This window comes from Cyprinodon variegatus, unplaced genomic scaffold (assembly GCF_000732505.1).
Source record: "Cyprinodon variegatus isolate N-32 unplaced genomic scaffold, C_variegatus-1.0 Scaffold144, whole genome shotgun sequence".
Classification (NCBI taxonomy): domain Eukaryota; kingdom Metazoa; phylum Chordata; class Actinopteri; order Cyprinodontiformes; family Cyprinodontidae; genus Cyprinodon; species Cyprinodon variegatus.
The window spans coordinates 645,928-665,150 of NW_015150597.1; the positions used below are offsets into that span (position 1 = coordinate 645,928).

General features: G+C 39.0%; 1 protein-coding gene across 2 annotated transcripts; it reads right to left on the bottom strand.

Annotated features, from left to right (window-relative positions):
* Positions 1–1,801: 1,801 nt before the first annotated feature.
* LOC107086150 lies at positions 1,802–17,674 on the bottom strand. 2 transcript variants are annotated; one of them, XM_015376925.1, is made up of 5 exons: positions 17,535–17,674; positions 17,372–17,439; positions 13,292–17,165; positions 5,364–5,583; positions 1,802–2,640 (listed from the first exon to the last, which is right to left on the bottom strand). In XM_015376925.1, exons 3-5 carry the CDS (start codon positions 17,093–17,095, stop codon positions 2,621–2,623), a joined length of 4,044 nt encoding a protein of 1,347 aa, XP_015232411.1. In that variant the 5' UTR covers positions 17,096–17,165; positions 17,372–17,439; positions 17,535–17,674; the 3' UTR covers positions 1,802–2,620. The 2 variants fall into 2 exon arrangements, with proteins under 2 accessions (XP_015232411.1, XP_015232410.1); XM_015376924.1 differs by having other exon boundaries at positions 5,330–5,583.
* Between the last annotated feature and the right edge of the window lie 1,549 nt (positions 17,675–19,223).

Genomic DNA, 19,223 nt, shown 5'->3' on the forward strand with positions numbered 1-19,223 from the left:
GGTCAAAATCAGCCATATTGTGTCTTTGTTGATCTATTAAAAAGGTTTTGACAGGGTGTGTCAAGAGGAAAGCTGTATTGAATGAAGACATTAATGGCAGAGAAGTATGTTTCAGTGGTGGAAAACATATGAGAGCAATAAGATAGTACTAAGTTCTGCTTTATGTGTAATAAATTCAATCAAGGAAGAAGCAGGACTACATAAGGGCCTGAATCCCCTCTGGTTTGTTCTGGTGATGCACGGGACAAATGAGGTTATATATAAATGTTCATGGGCTACAGTTTAGATAGGTGACATGGTAATATGTGGAAATATCAGGGAATAGGTGGAGGAAAATCTAGAGCGACTGAGATTTGGTCTGAGAAAGAGACCAGTATGATGTTGAGACTGGTACAAAAAAAGATAGGAAGCAGATGGGGAACATAAATTAGATGAAGATGATGAAGTTTTCTTTGCGAGTGAAGGAAATGCATAGGACCATGAACTAATCCATGAATAGGACAGATCATAAATGTTTAAAAAATGAAGCCCAGAAAAGCAGGACTGAGATGGTTTGCATAGAAAGAGGGTTTTGAGAGTATATCTGTAGATGGATGCTGACTAAGGGCTGCTCAGTGGTGCAGTGGGTAGCAACGCTGCCTTGCAGCAAGAAGGTTCCGGGTCCGATTCCTGGCCCGGTGTCTTTCTGCAGTTTGCATTTTCTCCCTGAGCATGTGTGGGTTCTCTCTGGGTACTCCAGCTTCCTTCCCACAGTCCAAAAACATGACTGTTAGGTTAATTGGCTTCTCTAAATTTTAAAAATCATTTAAAAATGGTTGTTTGTCCTGTTTGTCTCTAGGTTTCCCTGCAATGGACTGGCGACCTGTCCAGGGTGTACCTCGCCCCTTGGCTGTAGACAACTGGAGATAGGCACCAGCAGTCCTGCTTGGGATTAAGCGTGTTAGAAAATGGATGGATGGATGTTGAGGAAAACTGAGGCCAGGAAGACCGAAGAGGAGAGTTATAAATGGAGTTAATTAGGCATTGAAGGTAGCTGGTGTGAGAGAAATAAATACAAAAGATAGGGTGAGATGCAGACAGATGGTGACTCCTAAAGGGAAAAGTGTTTAAAATTCAAAGAAATATTTTGTTAATAAAATAATTAGTCAGAATTCCAAATAACTGCATGTTAAAATATTCTTAAATCATTTTAGCACATATGTAATTATTTCACACTTCCCGTGTTAGTCTATTATGGCTTGGCAAATAGACACCTGATTTATATATAAACAAGCAAATATAACTTACATAGTTATATGGGTCATGACATAAAATTAAACTAACATATTTTCAGAATTTATTTATTAATTTCATAGAGGTATTTCTAAATTTATTAACATCACTGCATATAAGTAATTACTTCTTAATTTGATCACTAGAATAATTGTTAAAAAAGTAAAACAAAGTATTAATTGTAATATCCTTTAATAATATTGATGTTCTGTTTTTGTTTGAAATTGTGGAGAATTTTTCACTCCTGACAAACTTAATATATGCCTCCATCCAAGTTTTAATATAATGAGCCAGACGTTTCCATTTAAACCAAAAATATATTTTAATATATCAAATAGGTTTACTTTCATAATTTCTTTTTATAATTGCAGCATTTCACAATAGTTACAGTGAAATGGGAACTGAAATCATTTGGAAAAATTCACTTTGAAACAGTAATTATGATCAAAACTACAAAGTATTGGAAAAACATTTCTATTACCCCCACCTCTCACAATCCCACCAAAAAAACGGACATGAAATTGTTTTCAAAAAACTTTATTAGCTTTTTTTCCTCTTTTGAAGCCAGCTTCCTTCACCATTATGGAAAAACCATTTTATGCACATAATTTGCACAATTGTTTCCAATTCCAATTTTAAGGTTCTATAAAACACCATGAAAGTCCAAACTCAGCTGTAATATCTGGAAGTGCATCTGGTATCTGGGTTGTTAATAAAGCTTTCTCTCAGGGACACCCATTCAGTCAACATATAGACAATAAAATAAACAAAAATAAATTCTTTACCTGAGTCCATATTCACAACCTAATGTTGTAAACAGAAATTACCTATAAAAGCTCAAATAAGACCAATCATGTCACACATTGCACCAAAACCCAGTGAGAGGAGGATTATTATCAGGCTTCAAACTAAAAATTCCATTAAATTAATTATGTCATCTGTATGGGCTAAACCAGCAGGCACATAAATCCAGATGACATAAAAATGCTTGAAATCTATTTTTCTGAGAAAACTATCACTGGAAAGACAAACATAAAAGAAATTATATATTACCCCAAAAATAAAATACTTTCTTCTTGTTGCATAGACATTTAATCTTCATCACTCAGCAGTGCATACCTGAGTTTTATGGAAAATATGTACCATGCTTAACATTCAAAGCCGTCCCTCAGTTTCCCTTAAATTAAATGTCTCCCTTTAAGAAGTGCGTCAATTCAACTGAGCTGATTCTAGATTAAACATGTCAAAAGAAATATGATACGATAATAAATCAAAAGACAATAAAACTTTTTTAGATAAATGTCGATGATCTCATCTCATGGGCAATTTTGGTGAAGATGATTGGTTTCTATCGAGGGCAAGACTCATCTGGAAGACAGAGATAAAAGGAAATTTTAGTTACTGTTTAATAGATGTTGAATTTTTAATACAATTAGGTCCAATTTATAATGGATTATCATTTATCAAAAATAACAAATGCGTTTTAAAAGGATACAAGTTGCATATAATTGTACTCTTCTTCATTCTAATGAGCTTGCCCACATTGCTCACCTGTTATGTACACATAGGTAAAGTTTCTTTGCTGCATACATAGAATATTAGATCTTATTGATCTTCATTTTCTCATTAAATATGTCCTTCAAATCTCAGATGGATTAAAACCATGGTGAGAAAAAACCTTTGGGGAGGTAATGAAACAGATCGCTATGAAACTGAAATACTGTGAGGGGCTATTTTTACCAATTAAAACCTCAAAGAAATAAAGTCAAGTATATACAGGTGTGCATTCGACAATAGGGTCAAAAAGATGCTGAGATCTCTGTGATTATATTGTTCCTCTGAAGATATAAGATATTTAAAAAATTGATATTAAAAATAAAAGGAGAAGTTAATTAAACAGGGTTGATAAATTAAAATAAAGATTAAAATTAGCAGTGCTTCTGAAGAATCCCTCTATTGGAGTGAAATTTAAAACAGACCAAGTTATTAAAAACATCACTCAAACTCTTCAAGATCATTGCTTTAAAATAATCTTACTAATAAGCACGAATACGAATACGAATAAGCATCGCAAATAAATAAAACACATGCTGAGATCTTTAATAGCAAAAACAACTTCCTTACTTAAAAAAAAATAAAACACATGCTGAGATCTTTAATAGCAAAAACAACTTCCTTACTTAAAAAAAAAACAGCTATGCACAAGGAGGGCTGACAAATTAATGTTAGAAGTCGTTTTTTCCACTTCAAATCCCCTGACTGAATATTTTTTAACTTACTAAGCATATAGGGGGAATAAAAAGCCTCACACAGAAATTGACGTATTTCTTTTTCTTGAGGCATTAGCAAACTAACAGCTACAAATACAAACAACTAGCACGCTACATAAACCTAACTTGACAAAGATATAATACTCTTACTAACTAAAATAAAGCTCTACACAAATTTCAAGTTTTATTGGACAAATACTGTAAGCAGTATTAGAAAATAATGAAATTCTTTGAATCAGACCATATGTGTCAAACACAAGGAGCACAGGCCAATACCACCTGTTACAGCAATTTATTTGGTCCGCAAAAGGCAAAAAGGGCATTTCATGTCATACAATTAAAAACTATGTTCTTTGAAAATGTACAACAAGCCTGAAACTGCATAAAGAAATTTGAGTAAAGTTATATACTAGAGTATTATCCTTGTTATAATTAAATTATGTAATTCTATGTTTTCTTTATACAGCTATGAAGAGCATTTTCAAAAATGAATAATGCTAAAGTGGCCATACTTTTCTGCTTCTTATTACCTATAAAGGGGTAACTACTTATTAAGTATAGAAACATCCCTACAAACAAGGTTTGAATTTAATGATATTAAAACAGGATCAACAACCAAAGTTATTGGTTTTAATCCATTTTTAAGTTACACTTTTATAAATCCATTAATATACATTTTTTTGTTTAATTTCTGTAGTGGATCTCCAAACCCCATATGGGTTGATCAAAGGCCCCTAATGGGGTCATGACCCCAGCTTTGGAATTCAATGTGATAGAAAACTAAATGTGACACCCCTGATCCAGACAAATCTGTCAGCTATACCCATTAGCATTTTAAAACTCACTAGTTTGATCAGCTTTTTACATTTCTTTTAATAGTCAACGAAATGACCTCATATCCAGATTAAAGCCAGTAGGAATAATAATTAAGTACATACTTGGAAATAAAGGTTTTCAAGTTCCAAGCTGAAAGAATCTGAAACACCCTCCCACATAAAAACACCCACTACTAAATCTGGAGGTCTCCTTCCACCTGCTATTTGAAAGTGAAATATGCCACTAAAATAAAACCTCTGATGGATTGTATCTTATTCACACATACTGTAAAAAAGTGCCAGTTAGTGAACATTTTACCACAATGTTTAAACACCAGAAATCAACTTCCTACAATTCGTTAGGTCAAATGAAAAAGGTAGGAAGTCATCAACAGTTTTTATAGAATATAAATATGGGTGTGGTATTAAATTCAATATAAAAACTAGGTCATAAATTTTGTTTTAAAATTTTCAGATAAGCAGTATTGTTATTGCTAAAAAAAGAGTAAATGGACTGTATTTATATTGTGCCTCTATATTCTAAATAAATCCACTTGAAGCGATTCACACTTGAGTCACATTTCAACCCACCATTTTCACAACTATGTAGACACTTTTATGCACATCAGTAGGCAGGATGGGGTTAAGGTGCCACGTGGAGCAGCACTTCAGACTATGGCAGGAAAAAACTAAATCCAAACCCACAATGTTCAGAATAAGAATATTCAGTGTATTTATCAAAGGTCTACAGTACAAGTAAAAGAGGTAGTGTTAAGGCTATATACCTATACAGCATGACACATCTGCTTGCTGTCTTTAACCTTTTGATTTGTAATCTCTACAACCATATTGAGCTTTACGAGTGAAAACATTTAATAGACTAAAGGCAAAACTTTTTTAATTGAATAACACCAAACACTTAGATAATTTCACAGGACAGTGGAGACATCACATATCAAAAAAATGTATTACACTTTATTTTTTCTCAGACGGGGGTGACACTGACCCACTCTTAGTCGAGGTCCTGCGGCAGTTCCTGTGCCCTTCATGTTCTTGAACACAGCTGCTCCTCCTTCACCTTCACCAGCGTCCTTATGCGCCTCCTCACTGTGCATCTTCTCTTTCTTTTCAAGGTCATAAGGAAGGGGGCTTAATGTCAGCATGAAGGTCTCTGAAGGGTACTCACACACCTGCTCAAGCTGGTCTTCATCAAAACACACCTTCCCCTGCAAAAGTTGAGACAGACACGTTGGTTTTTTTATATCATGCCGATAATAATTAAGTTTTTGTTGCTTTGTGTAAAAAGATAATCCGACTCTGTTTGTATAAATTGGATGCTTTAAATAACTTAATGCCACGATTGACAGCAAAAAATGCCATCAAGTCCTTCTATTTAGTGGTCATGGGTCTTCTATCAGCAGTAGGGGTGAGGTACATGGGTTGTAAGGGTATAGTTGACCAAGATGGCATTAGAAAGTGGACAAAAAAAACATATTCTACTTGAAGACGGGGGCCCCTAATTTATTTGTGCGGGACTGCACTACATCTTATCCTGAATCTTAAAGTATAGTGGAGGATTTTTGCGAATGTTTAAAAAGACCAACCCTCTCCACTTAAAAACCAAAAATGCACATGCACAACCCTGTACCCACTCCAGATAGAGAACGTTAATCAAACGCATGCGAGAGGATGCAGGAGCCCATTTCTCCTCATGCACACTCTGTTTAAAATTTGCTGTTCAAAAGAAGATTTGCAATTTTTCCACTATGTCAAACTCACCACCAGTAAGTGAAAATGGGGATGAGCACGTAGGACGGCCTTACGTAAACATATCACCAGAATGATGGAGGATGAAGGAGGACTCACTATGCATTTAATTGAGGTCGCTTTCTAAATTTCGATGTGATAGGGATTGCAGAAGGAGGACTTCCCCTTCTTATCTTACTTTAGCACAGCTGTTTTGATTCAGGCACATTGGGATGGGTTCAAGCAGATTTAAATGACCACTTTTACTACCTTTATCTTTCAATGTATGGGGAAGTATCTAAATGCAGCTACATGACTGCCTGCTTGCTGTGAAATGATGCTGCAGCCATGCATTCTGTACAGAAGCTGGCAGCTCACACCACACTACAGGAGGTAAGTTATGTGAGTGTTAAGAGGGGGCTTCTAATTACTTGGGTTTCCTAATGCATCTGCTAGTGCAGGATTCCTCGATTTTGGTCCTAATTAAGCCATTTAGGTGTGGAAGCAGAAACACATCTAAAAGGTGAAGGACACCAGAACTCAAGGGCCAGCATTGAGTCTAATATTAGATAGAATAGCAACTTAACAGCTATTGAATATGATCTATATAGGAAAGGTGCATTATGCCTTTGACTTAGTGTAGTTAACAGAAGGTAGAGTTAGCAAGCAAGCACACACAACAGATCAGTGATGGACCGAGATTTTAGGAAATGTGATGGAATCCGGCAAGTCAACTAATATTAGCGATGGTTAATGGAGACATTAAGAGAGAAATGTGATTTTAATGCTGCATTCAGAATGCCAGCAGTGTTGGAAACAGCTGATCATTCATATAAGGTAAATATATCAGCCTACACTGATGGTCAAACATGCCCCCGGACCATTGGTACGACGTCCTTCCTCTGAAATGCTTTGTGTTATTTTTACACCAAATTTTATGTGAAGAACACCCTCCACTAAGTTCAAATTTTTTCTCATCAGTCTACAAATGTGAATAACTGTTGTGTGAAATGCTGTTAATGTGTCAGTCATCCTGCTCTGCCTATCAGTAATACAGTCTATATGAACTCTTAGGGCCTTACTGCCATTACTGGATGTTTATCATCTTAAGGCTGAGATGTTAAAGCTAAAAGAGCTTGGTAGGTGCATTCTTCAAAGGTTAAGAAAAAAATTTGTAGGGAAAAAATGGTTTATTGTAATCTGTACTGTTATTATAATATTTGACAACACTTGCATATAATATAATATTCTGATACCATGGAGCTTTAGGAACAATATAGGTTCACTGAATTCCCTAAAACCTTAGAAATGCTGTTTAACCCTTTCAAAACTGAGGAACTTCTTTGGTTCCCACCTTTTTAATTTCTTCATTTTGGGGCATGCTGCATTGCCTACTTCATCAGACAGGTTTTATTCAAATCTTTTCTTAATTCCGCAGTATTTAGACCTACATAAAATTGGACTCACTTGTACAAAAGTACAGACAATGATAATGATTAGAGTAAATTTACTATTATTAACTCAAGAGGTCCAATCATATTTTATATATAAATGGGATTGTAGAGATAAACATTTTCCCCCTTTTTAAATAAAGAATTTGAAAACTAAAAAGCAGAAGAAATCTGTAAAAAGGAAAACGTTTGCTCACAAAAATGTCTGTATCCAGCTCTGTATAAAAGAAAATCCTTCAAACGTGACCTGTTAAAAAAACATTCCTCTTACTGAAAGTAAACCGTTTCAAACACAGCCTATTTCCTCTTAGATATGCTAACTTCAACTTGCACAGACAGGGTGTGGGTGCTGGAAAGTGTGTTATTCTGTCTCTGAAAGGCGTTTGCACATGCTATGACTGTAAGTTTAACTGACGTTGTGAGGCTTGAAACAGCAGAAATATTTTGAATACCTAATGTCTTCATTTAATAGTGATTAGTGCATTTAAGGATGCACAAGCAGAAGCTGAACCATAAGTTCTGTTTTTCTCAAAAAGGGAGAGCATACTGTAGCATGGTTGAAATTGTTTGCTAAGCACGTAATGCGGTGTAAAGAGGCAGCCAGAGTCTAGGGGAGTGTGGTACATCAACAAACTTGTGATCACAGAAACTATGAGGCCTAGGTGAAGCAGGAGTGCAGACAAAGTGTGCATGGACCTGCTTAACCTTGACTGTCTTGGTCTTCTGGAGGGCAGAGAACAGCTCTGCTCATATGAGGTTGACAGTTGCTTTTTGACCCTGTGGTTTCTTTCAATGGGGGTGGTTTGTTAACTCTTAGTACTACAGAAGCAAACAAGGTTTATAAGCTGTGATTATTGCAATACTAGACAATATTTCAATATTCCCATTAAAAAACTAAAAAAACAAAAAACAAAACAAAAAACAAAACGTTCTCTCATAGGTGTCGTGCTGCTCATCCTGCAAGAATTGATATACATTCCTCAAGATTTATTTTTGTTAAACAGCTTTGCCTTTATTGGCCAATAATGTGTGGAAACTCTAGAAATTGAATCCAGATTGGCATATTTTCAGAAAAAGAATTAAGCCATATCTAAAAGAAGACCATTTCTGTAATCATGATTAAAACTAGTCGATGATGGTTTTACAATAGTCCTTTCGTTTCACTGTTTTAAGGTCAGTTTAATAATGATTCTATATTTTATTGTAATATGCTTTTTTATTGTCTTTTAAATTGTTTTATTTTTCTAAACGCCTTCTGGCGACATGCATTGCAAATTAGCTAAGCTTATGAATAATATACTGTTCAATATTCTTAGATAATCAAGGCTTGTCCCCATTTATATAAGCAACAAAGAGACAGAAAGAAATAAAGAATCAAACTAAAGGCACAGAGTGCTAATCCTGTAACCCTGACCCTGATTAACCCAGGCTAGCACTGCAGGAGACCAGAGCCAAAGAATTTAGCAAAGGGTAGAAAAAAAGCAACAAGACAGGTGGTGATGCACTTAAATTCAAAAGTTCACAAATTTAAAATTAAAACTAGACAGAGACAGCAGCTTTGAGGTCACCTCTATTACAAAACCGGCGGGATTATTTGAAAGTAAAAATGACAAACAAGAGAAGGAACTGATCAATAAATATTACAGTGGGAAAAAAAAGTTACAAGGTTTTACATGAGCATACATTTTGCAATATTACATAGTTTCTGAGCCTAAGGTACCATTTAATGTTACATATAAAGAAGGATTCAGTTGAGGCACAAGCAGTTAAACCCGTAATGTGATGGTGGAAAGGGGGAGGGAAGGAGGCCTGACGTCAAACAGAAAGGCATCAACGTGAGAGCAACAGGTGGTCAGAAAATCACTCCGTGGTCATCTCTTCCTGCTGCTAAGAAAGTAAGTCCTTACAGTCACAATTACATGACTAGGGCCTCATGAAGCACAGTTTAAGGTAGTGTGGTGAAAAAGGTACTTTTCCAAAACAGATTTCTTCTGTTTTCTTTTCTCTTCCTCTTTCAAATGTTTCACATTATATAAAAAATAGCATTTGAAAAAGATAACCTCAAAAAAAAAAAAAAACATTAAGCAACTCTTCTTTTAAATATTACATTTATTAAGGTAAGAAAAGCTTTGCACACAGACCTAGCGTGACTGTGATCGTAGCTGATCGTGCCAACCATGGTAGCAACATTTACCATCAAGTGTTTCTAACGGCAATGCATTGTATATCTAAATTGAGGAACTGTGGTTTTAAGTCATATGGGAGGCTTTCTAACAATTAGAAGCACATCTAATATTATGCCATAGCACTGTAAAGAGATTTGACACCAGACTTTAGCTAGGTGACTCTAAAACCTCCATTTGGAATGTGAATTTAATTGTGTGCTTTTCATTTTTGTTAAGCTGCTTGAATTTCAGGTACAGAAGATGTTTTTTTTTTCTGAAGTTGCACCTAAGAAAAACACAAGTCGCTTTTTAAAGAACTACATATACACAAAACCCTCCTACTTTTCTCTCATAACCATTTTTAACCTCTTAATATCCACCTCATTTTGGGAAATTGTCGCCTATTTTTCATACCCAAATAGAAAAGCAAATTACTTAGGAACTGTGAGCCCAAATTACATGTATGATACATTATTTGAAAGCTAACACCTTCTAGTTTCTAAATATATACATGACAGTTGTGAGAGTAAAACACCCAAGCTGCATCAGTTCAAACATGACTAAAAGTTGTTTTTTTATTCTCGAAAATAATAGGTATTTTTTGAACAGCAGTTATAAAGACATGCTTGCATGTTGTGGCTGCTTTGGTACATTTCGACATGCTGCTATATCTGTGTTAATTGTGCTTTGGTGCTCACTGTGTCCATAAAAAGAACTAGGTGGTTGAATTGTGGAGAATCTAAGCTTTCCAACAATGTCTAACATGTCTATATTGGTAAACATTTTACCAGTGTAATTTTCATGCATTCTGAGTTATTATCTGTAAATTCTTTAAAACGGTGGGTTTTGAGGTTAAAGTATACAGTGGGAGCAGTTGAGCAGTAGTGTTATGCCTGAAGTGACAGGACTCATGCCTTTCAGAAAGTTCTACTTTTGTCTCTTCAGTCTAAACTCATAAATGTTCAGACTAATGTAAGATGCACAACTCTAAACTTTTGGATCAGGAGTGGCTTCAGGTCTGGAGGACTCCCATGATGCTATTTTGTTCACCCTATATTTTTGTTGTTGAATCATGAACTCTGACCTGAGCTGATGCAAGAGAGACCCGCGTTAGATGTTTTGTTTTTCTGTCACATCCTGGGTGAGTTGTTGATTAGACTTTGGGGTATTTCTGTTGCCCACTTCAGTTCAAAGCTGTTCCATGTTTTCTCTGTCTGTGAATAATGGGTGTTAATACGCTTTGTTGAAATGACAAATCCTTAGAAATGCACTGGGCTTCTGTGCAAAAGGTATTTCTTTATACGAGGTTTGATCTAAATTCAAGTTCAAGTGATTTCATGACGCTACAGGACTAGGAGCAATGAGGCCTGTGGGGGTGGGAGGTCAATAATATATTCTAGTGTTGTAGTCAAGACCACACCAACCAAGACCAAGGAGTAACAAGACTGAGACAAGGCAAAGACCTTTAGAGGTATGGGACAAGACCAAGACAAGACCAAGACATTTAGAGACTGAAACCAAGACCAACACATAGAACTTATATGATCTTAGTTTTGACCTCTAAAGGTCTTGGCTTTGTCTCTGTACTCCTTGGTCTTGGTTGGTGTGGTCTTTACAACAACACAGATATTTTAATATACAGTTAGTTTGAATCTCTCTTATGGTTTGAAAACTACATCAATCCTTCCTTTTAAGACTCCATCTGAGTCACATTGGGGCAGTCTTCCAGCAGTCTATAAGCAAAATACCAGGTATATTCTGGACAGGTTGACAGTCCACTGCAGGGCAGCATTGAGGGCAGAGACAAACAACCATGCCAATTAACCTAATACTCATGTTTTTGAATTGTGGGAGGAGCTCACAAGGAAGCGATTATCCAATGCACAGGGAGGTCATGCAAACTCCATCAAAAGTCATTAGGCTGGAAAAAAGAGGACCTTCTTGCTGTAGGGCAACCATTGGAAAAAAAGATTTTGGTTTTTACTGATGTTCTCTTTCTCTGATATTTCATTCTTTCTAAAAATGTGCATCATCAGAGCATAGAAGGTAATTTGTATGTTCTGATAAAGGTATTTCTGACCCGAAGGGTCAATTTAAAAGTGAAATCTTGCACAGAAAGAAGTTTATCAAACAGCTGTGTTTTTTATTGGACTATACAGGTTTTTAGCATCTTAAGTAAAGACATATTCAGGTTGAGCAGTAAACCTACAGCAATTATGACAATAAAAGACGATCACCTTAAGCTTCTGTCACAACAATGCGTCACAGAGAAAGGCAGATGGTCTTTAAAACAAGAGATAGGGGTTACAAATGTGGAACCCACATCACTTCCATCTTGTCAGCTTCTTTTTAGAGGAAGCTCAGACGTCTGAAAGAGGAAGTGAGTGAAAATGCACTGTGACATGGAGTTACTGTCAGACTAAAGAAAATGTTTGTTCTTTACATGGTTGTCAACAAAACTGCCTTTTTGTCCGTACCTTTCATTAATGTTCTTCAAGCATTAATGAGTCACCCTCTTCAGATAGTATTTGCCAAATAATGCACATCCAACTAAAAGTTTGCTGTCTGACTCAGTGGAGAGTTGATAAACTCAGAGATAGACAGTGAGAGCTGCTGTCTAACACCCCAAAGCCCCTGCTAGGACAGAGCCAAGAACACACAGAGTGATTTGTGCGTGAGGCAGCATAGGCTGACTCAACAGTTAGAGGAGAACTGGTGCAAGCGAAAAAGGAAGCAGTCAGAGGTGGACATTTCAAGAAGCTAACAACATTAAAATACCAGAGCAGCAGCTTAAATCGTGGAAAAACGCTGCAAAAGTCCAAAAAAGAGCAAGACTGGTGACCTTTGTCTCCTTCCTTCCTACATGTGCTCAGGTTATGAAAGTAAAAAGAATAAGAGGGCTGTTAAATGCTCTTTGTACAGAAAATTATTTGTGTGGGTTGATGCACCTCAGGAAGAAAACTAAACAGCAGTGTGGGCTTGCATGCATCACACAGATAATCATGTGATTCATGCAGAAAAGACAAAATAATTTGAATTAAAGAAGCAGGTAGAGACTTTGACCTGCTGTTATTTGCTACACATCTTTTCTATACACACTATAGCTTTCACCTTAATGCTACCTATCTTCTTAATAAGCTTTAACATGCATTTGTCTCCTCATAGTTTAGTGTGTATTTACAAAATAGCAATAAAAGTTAAAAGTCAAAGGAGAATTAAGGCACAGGTGCAATTAGGAAAGAAGATCACTGCAGGGTTTTATGGCTGTCGTGCCTGATAAGGCTTTAACCAGCTTAGCTTCCTCTCTGAGATCGCACTTCTCAATCATAGGGGATGTTCTTCTAGTGAAAGGGGATTCTGCTTGAGGACAAGAAGAGAAGTCAGAAAGTGATAAACCCAGCTGTTGGCAAGACCTTAAACTTCCTAGCATATGCAGTTTGCTACAAGATAGAACACTTTAATACTTTTGTGCAGTTGGAAAAATGTTTTTGTGAATAAATGATGTGCTTCCAATGTGACATCTTGCAGTTAAATTCATTCTATTTTATACAACTAAAAGAAAAAAAACTTACCCTCTTCGGTGTCACTTTACTCTTGATCAGACAGGACCTCTCAAGACTCTGATATCCACCAATCACCTCAATTTCTTCTACTGCTGGATACCTCTTTTTTGCAGATTCATCCACAGTGGGGGACATTGTTTGCTGTGATGGGGTTTTTGCTGACCCTGATGCTGCTGTGGGCCGTGCAGATGATCCCGTCCCTCCTCCTCCGACAGGTTTTTTTGGGTTAATTGTGATGGTAGCACCTCTCTTTACTTGGCCCCCAGATGCACTCCTGATGGAGAAGAGCTTGGGTGATGGACTGGGAGATGGGGAGATGCTAGGGGAATTTGCAGGAGATGGTGAACATGGGGAGGAGGCTGGAGTCGGAGCAGAATTTGTGGGTTTCAAAGAGTTCTCTGGTGACTGGTTCCGTACAAATGAGGGGTTAATGGTGATAGTTTGCTTCAGCTGAGATGTTGGAGTACAAAGATGCTGTGGAGACTCTTTGGAGGTCCGTTCTGGTGTTTCCTCAGCTTCATTTCTCTGCGGCTTTAACTCTCTTTTAGGACTTTGCTGTGATTTTGTTTCTCTTTCTTTTGTAGGAGTATTTGCAGGTGACTTCAGCACATCCTGTTCCTTAAGCTGAAATTGCTCAATCTGTTGCTGTATCGTCTGAGCCCCACAGAGGTCTTCACCTGTTGGCCCTTTGCTGTCCCCCTGCTGAGAGCTTGAAATGAATGGCTTTACTTTAACAAGGTGCACAGAGGATTTGATATCTACTGTCCTATCCCTCAGATACAGGCCTGATCTTGAACCAACGGTGTCTAGGTTGTAGATCCGACTCATGGCTGCCAGGGAGCTGGGATGAGGTGGTGAAGGAGATAGAGATCCTAAAGAATCTGTAGACGATGTGTATTTATCCAATTCCTCCTCAGAAAGCTCCCTTTCTTCTTCCTCCTCTTCTTCTTCTGTGCTCTCGTATTGGCCCCTGTGGTGATCCGTGTGCAGCTCTACATGTTTCAGGGGGTCCGTTTCATCCTCAGAAAACTGGGAGCTTTCAAAGGGAACTTCGGAGGCAGCAGCCGAACACTCGCCTGACGCTTCCTCTCTGTTGCTGTCTTGTGAGCTGGGGACAGAAACAGGAAGCTGAGGGTTGGTTTTCAACATACTGACTTCCTGTCTGACGTCACACGCAACCATGGATGTCTGCTCTGCTGACTTTCCCTCTGTACTCTCTGGTTCGGCGGGCCTGAATTGCACACAAGCCGCAGCTTCCCACTGCTTCTTGATTTCACTTCCCCTCCCATTGTACCTGTCCTCAGCTGCTGGGACATCACAGATGTTTGCAGCTTCATACCTGTCTACATCCCGGGCCTCTCTTGGTCTTTGCTTATCCAGTTCTCTTTGTCTAATTTTCTCTCGGAGTGACTCAATCCTGCTCAAGGGTTTTCCTGTCCTCCAACTATCCCTCCTTTCCACTCTATTCCTTCCTTCCCAGTCATGCCCTTCACTGCTTCGACATTCACTACCTTTTCTCTCCACCATCTCTTCAGCAACATAAAACACAGTCCTAGGGATTTGGACCTCTAAAGGCCCTGGTGGGATCCCAGTCGATTCAGTACTTTTTGTAGGTCTTGGAATCTCTCTCTCTGATCCAGTATGGCTTCCTCTTTTAGATTCCTCTTTCCGACTTTCCAGTGCAGCTGAGTTAGTTCTCTCTTCCCTCTCATTTATGTAAATAGTCGTTCCCTGTGTTTGTTCTTTTTTGCTTATAAGATCATTAGTTTGTTGGGATAAATTGGAGTGCATGAGGTAAGGTCCTTGTGGTCTGCTACCACTCGACTCAGGCCCTCTGTGGGGGGCCCAGTCTAGGACTGTGGAGGGGAGACTGGAGCACTCTGTGAAAGCTGATTCATGTTTGTGCCGACTTACAGGAGTCTCAGTGGGAGTAAGTGACTCTTCAGATGCTACACCAATGTAGTTTGTTTCAGCTTGCCCTTTTCTTCCCAGTGTGTCATCTCTCTGAATGCCGCCAGCCTCACTTGCCTCTGAATCTTGTTCAAAACTTCTCTCTGAAGTCAGTCTTTTAGCATCTTTTTCAGCTCTTGCTCTGCTATCCTGTCTGATTGGTACTCTTCTGGCGAACGATATCCCTTCTGTATTTTTCACTGATGCTATCGTGAATCCTTTGTCTCCATCTGCAATCCCTACCTTCTCTGTAGCTCTCTTATTGACAGGCTCGACTTTCTTAAGCTCACTCCTTTGCTTTTTCCACAATTCTGCATCACTTTTCTCTTGCATAACTTCACTCTTTTCTTCTTCGGTTTTTAAGTCTTTCTGCTTTCCAAAGCGCTCCTTGTAGCTTGGTCTGAGTTTTGTTACCCCTGCTACATCTACCCAGGGAGCAATGTTTTTCTCTGGACGAGTCGTCCCTTGACCCCCCACATCCCCTAACCCATTCTCCGCACCACCAATGACTCGATCTGAGAAGCTAAAGGAGCGTTTTGGGATGCTTCTTAGTATTTCGTTCTTTCCATTTGCCTTTCTCTCCTCAGATTGTCTATCATCTTGATCTCCGGAGTATTTTCTTCTCCCTGGTTGGAGGAAATTATCTGAACTTTTGGACCGAGATGGAGGTGTTGGATGTCCTCCGAACTTACTCAATAGCTGGCTGACTCTCCCTCCCCTCTCTATAAAAACATTATCATCACAGCTTTCTCCTCGATCTTCTTTATTAATAACCGTTGCCTGGCCCCAGGGCCTATCCTTCTCCTTTTCTCTAAGCCTGGACGTTTCTAATTTCATATCTCTGGATAAATCCAAGCAGCTCCTCATTTCTCCTTCTTCTCTAGACTTTCCTCCTCCTGTCCGCCCTTCAGGGCTGATAGATGGCTTGATGATCAGAACTTCAGATGCCCGGATCTCTGTGACACTCCCTCCTCCTGCTAGGATTTCTCTGAGGTCCATCTTCATCCCTCTTTTCCCTTGCTGGTCCTCCTCGGGTGTCTCCCTTTCCACCTCCCTCCATCTTGCCCTCCTTTCATCGCTCCCTTTTCGGTCCTGTTCAATAATGATGATGTTGTCAGCTCGAATAGTTCGAAGACAAGGAAGGACTGATGGAAACTGACCAGATGGTTGAAGAGTATCTTTTTCCTCCTTTTTCACTTTAAAGAAGTCCTGCTCCTTTAGTACATCGCTACCAGATTCTTTCCACTGATTTTTATCTTTGTCGCCTTCTTGGTTGTTCTCCTTTTCTTTTCCCTGAATTTTTTCCCTACTCTTGTCTTTTTCCCACCCTTCAGTCAAATCCCTAAACTTTTCTATTTTCAGCTCGATATCTCGTCCTCTACTCATCTCCAGTTCTTGAGACCTGACATAGAGATATTCCTTCTCCTTCACATCCACTTCATTTGCTGACTCTGGATCCTTGCCTTTCCTCCACACACTTTGGGTGCGAATAAATGGGTTCTCATGAACCGGAACAATGGTTTCCACGGACACTTGACTCTCAGGTTTGGCCTCTGTGTCTAACCACATCCCAGGATCAGGACTGAGTGACATTTCACTTCCCAGATTAACTGTAATGGAGCTGTCAGTGTCACTCAATCCATCAGGAGTTCTGGCGTCCACCTGAAGCAAGCAGACTTCTCTGTCCCTGTCACCCAAACTCTCCTGCTTGGCCTTCCTCCTCTGAATGATTCCTCGCTTCCAAGCTGGCATGCTGGCCAGCTTTTCCTCCTCCTCCTTTTCTCTCCTCTCTCTCTGCTCTTCCTCTCTTCTCTTTCTCTCCAGAAGTAGTTGCTTCCATTCTGGTAGAGAAGACACAGACATAACAAAGAAGATATGGACCCCTTTGGTCAAGGTGGGCGAAACTTCTGTCCAGGGAAACTTCAGAAATGACCTGTAATAAAAAAAAAAATAATTATATATATTTTTATATATGAATCCATTGTTACTACATTAACTCTTAGTAAAGAATAAAGATTTCATAATACCAGTTGTTGAGTCTGGAATATAATTGCTCTAAATAAATGTGTCTAGGCTTTACAGAACTTTGATTTCAATTTTAGCTAAGCAAACAACAACAACAAAGATGAAAAACCTTACCACAACCCAAGTACTTTTAGCGGCCAACACAATTTAAGTCTCCATTTGTGGGTAAGGCGCTCCGTTTCCTGGCAAAGAGAAAAATCACACCAAAAGCGAATATAACTAACTAAATAAATAAATCAAAATCTTCTTAAGATGCAGAAACACCTCAAAACTTTACTTTGTATAAAAGGCAAGAACAACAGCCGCTTCCTACGACTTCAGCTCCAGAACTGCAGAGCTGTAATCCGATAATGGCAGTCAATTCCGTCAGGAGAGTTTAGCAGTGCACCATATTGTGGGAAAGAAAAGGAGTTTAAGCGAAGAACCGTCTGCCCGAATCACCCCCCCTCCTCCTGTCTGATCATCTCTCTGTCCCGGAGGGCTGACCTGAGAGGAGGAGGAGGAGGAAGAAGAAGAGGAGGAGGGAAAGGGTGCAACTATAACACAGACTCTGGTTTCTGCAAAGCTGCTGCAAGATCGGCTTTGATAGGCAGCCCAAAGCTGTAAAGCAGACTAATTTGTGTGTGTGTGTGTGTGTGTGTGTGTGTGTGTGTGTGTGTGTGTGTGTGTGTGTGTGTGTGTGTGTGTGTGTGGTTGTGGGGGGGTACCTGTCTAGCCATCAGGGAGGACCAGTTTTTCCAATAACACCATCACAATGAGCACCAGTTTTTGTAAAGTGAGGACATTTTGCTGGACCTCACAAGCTATTTCACTAATGGTTGGTTTAGGGCTAAGGTGTCCATTGGGTTATGGTGTGGTATGCATTGATAATGGTTAGGTATAGGACAAAGAAAGGGTTGAAAATGAATAAAGATCAATGGAAGTCAATGGGGATCATCCTCACTACATATAGCAGAACAAACGTGTGTGTGTGTGTGTGTGTGTATACCTGTCTAGCCCTCAGAGCTAGGACCATTTTTCCTATTTTTTTGCAAAGTGAGGACATTTTGCCGGTCACATGCTATTTTGCTAATGATTAGGTCTAGGGCTAAGGTGTCAATTGGTTGAGTTAGGGTGAGGTATGCATTGGTAGTGGTTACGTTTAGGGCTAAGGTTTCAATTGGTTAAGGTTAGGGTTAAGACTGATTTATACTTCGAAACTGGGTCGTCTGCGTAGGTGTCCCAGTGAACAAAGAGACGTATCCCGCCCTCTCCGCAGACACTCTGCTGCGCCTCTCCCAAATTGTAGGTGACCACAGACAGTGTCGCAGACAGGAGGCCGGCTTGTTTTGTTTTTATGACGGAAATTACGGAAAACAACTCATGAAGTTGGACCAGCTAGAAGAGCGAGGTGCGGGAGAACCCTTTTTCCACCTGGATCTCCACTCTTTTTCGCCCTCATGTTCCTCCGTTGTCAGACAAACTCGCCCCCACCTCCTCTCCGCATCAGCCGTATCTAGACCCACAGCGTATAGCACAGACCACGCTTCAATACTGGGCATAAATAAAAAAGGTCTGCGTCAAGCTCACTGCGACACAATGCTGCAGGAGTATAACTAGCCCTTTAGGGTGAGGTATGCATCAGTAGTGGTTAGATTTAGGGGCTAAGGTTTCAATTGGTTAGGGTTAGGGTGAGGTATGCATTGGTAATGGTTAGGTTTAGGGTTAGGGCATAGAAAGGGTTGAAAATGACTGAAAATCAATGGAAGTCGATGGAAGTCAACACATGGTCCTTACTACGATGGCAGAACAAGTGTGTGTGTGTCAAACATCAGAGAAATAGTTTCTATATTTTTTAGAGCACAGACATGCAAATAAAGAAAAGATAACCTTAGTTGGAATGCATAACCATTATTTGAAAGCCTAATTATTGTATGCTAAAGTTATCAAAAGCATGGCTGCTGCCACCTAGCTGCCATAGGAGTAG

Coding starts and splice junctions, on each gene's coding strand:
- LOC107086150 (XM_015376924.1), bottom strand. CDS start 17,095: ATGTCTGTGTCTTCTCTACCAGAATGGAAGCAACTACTTCTGGAGAGA. Junction 5,584..13,291: donor GTAAAGTGACACCGAAGAGG/GTAAGTTTTTTT, acceptor CAACTTTTGCAG/GGGAAGGTGTGTTTTGATGA.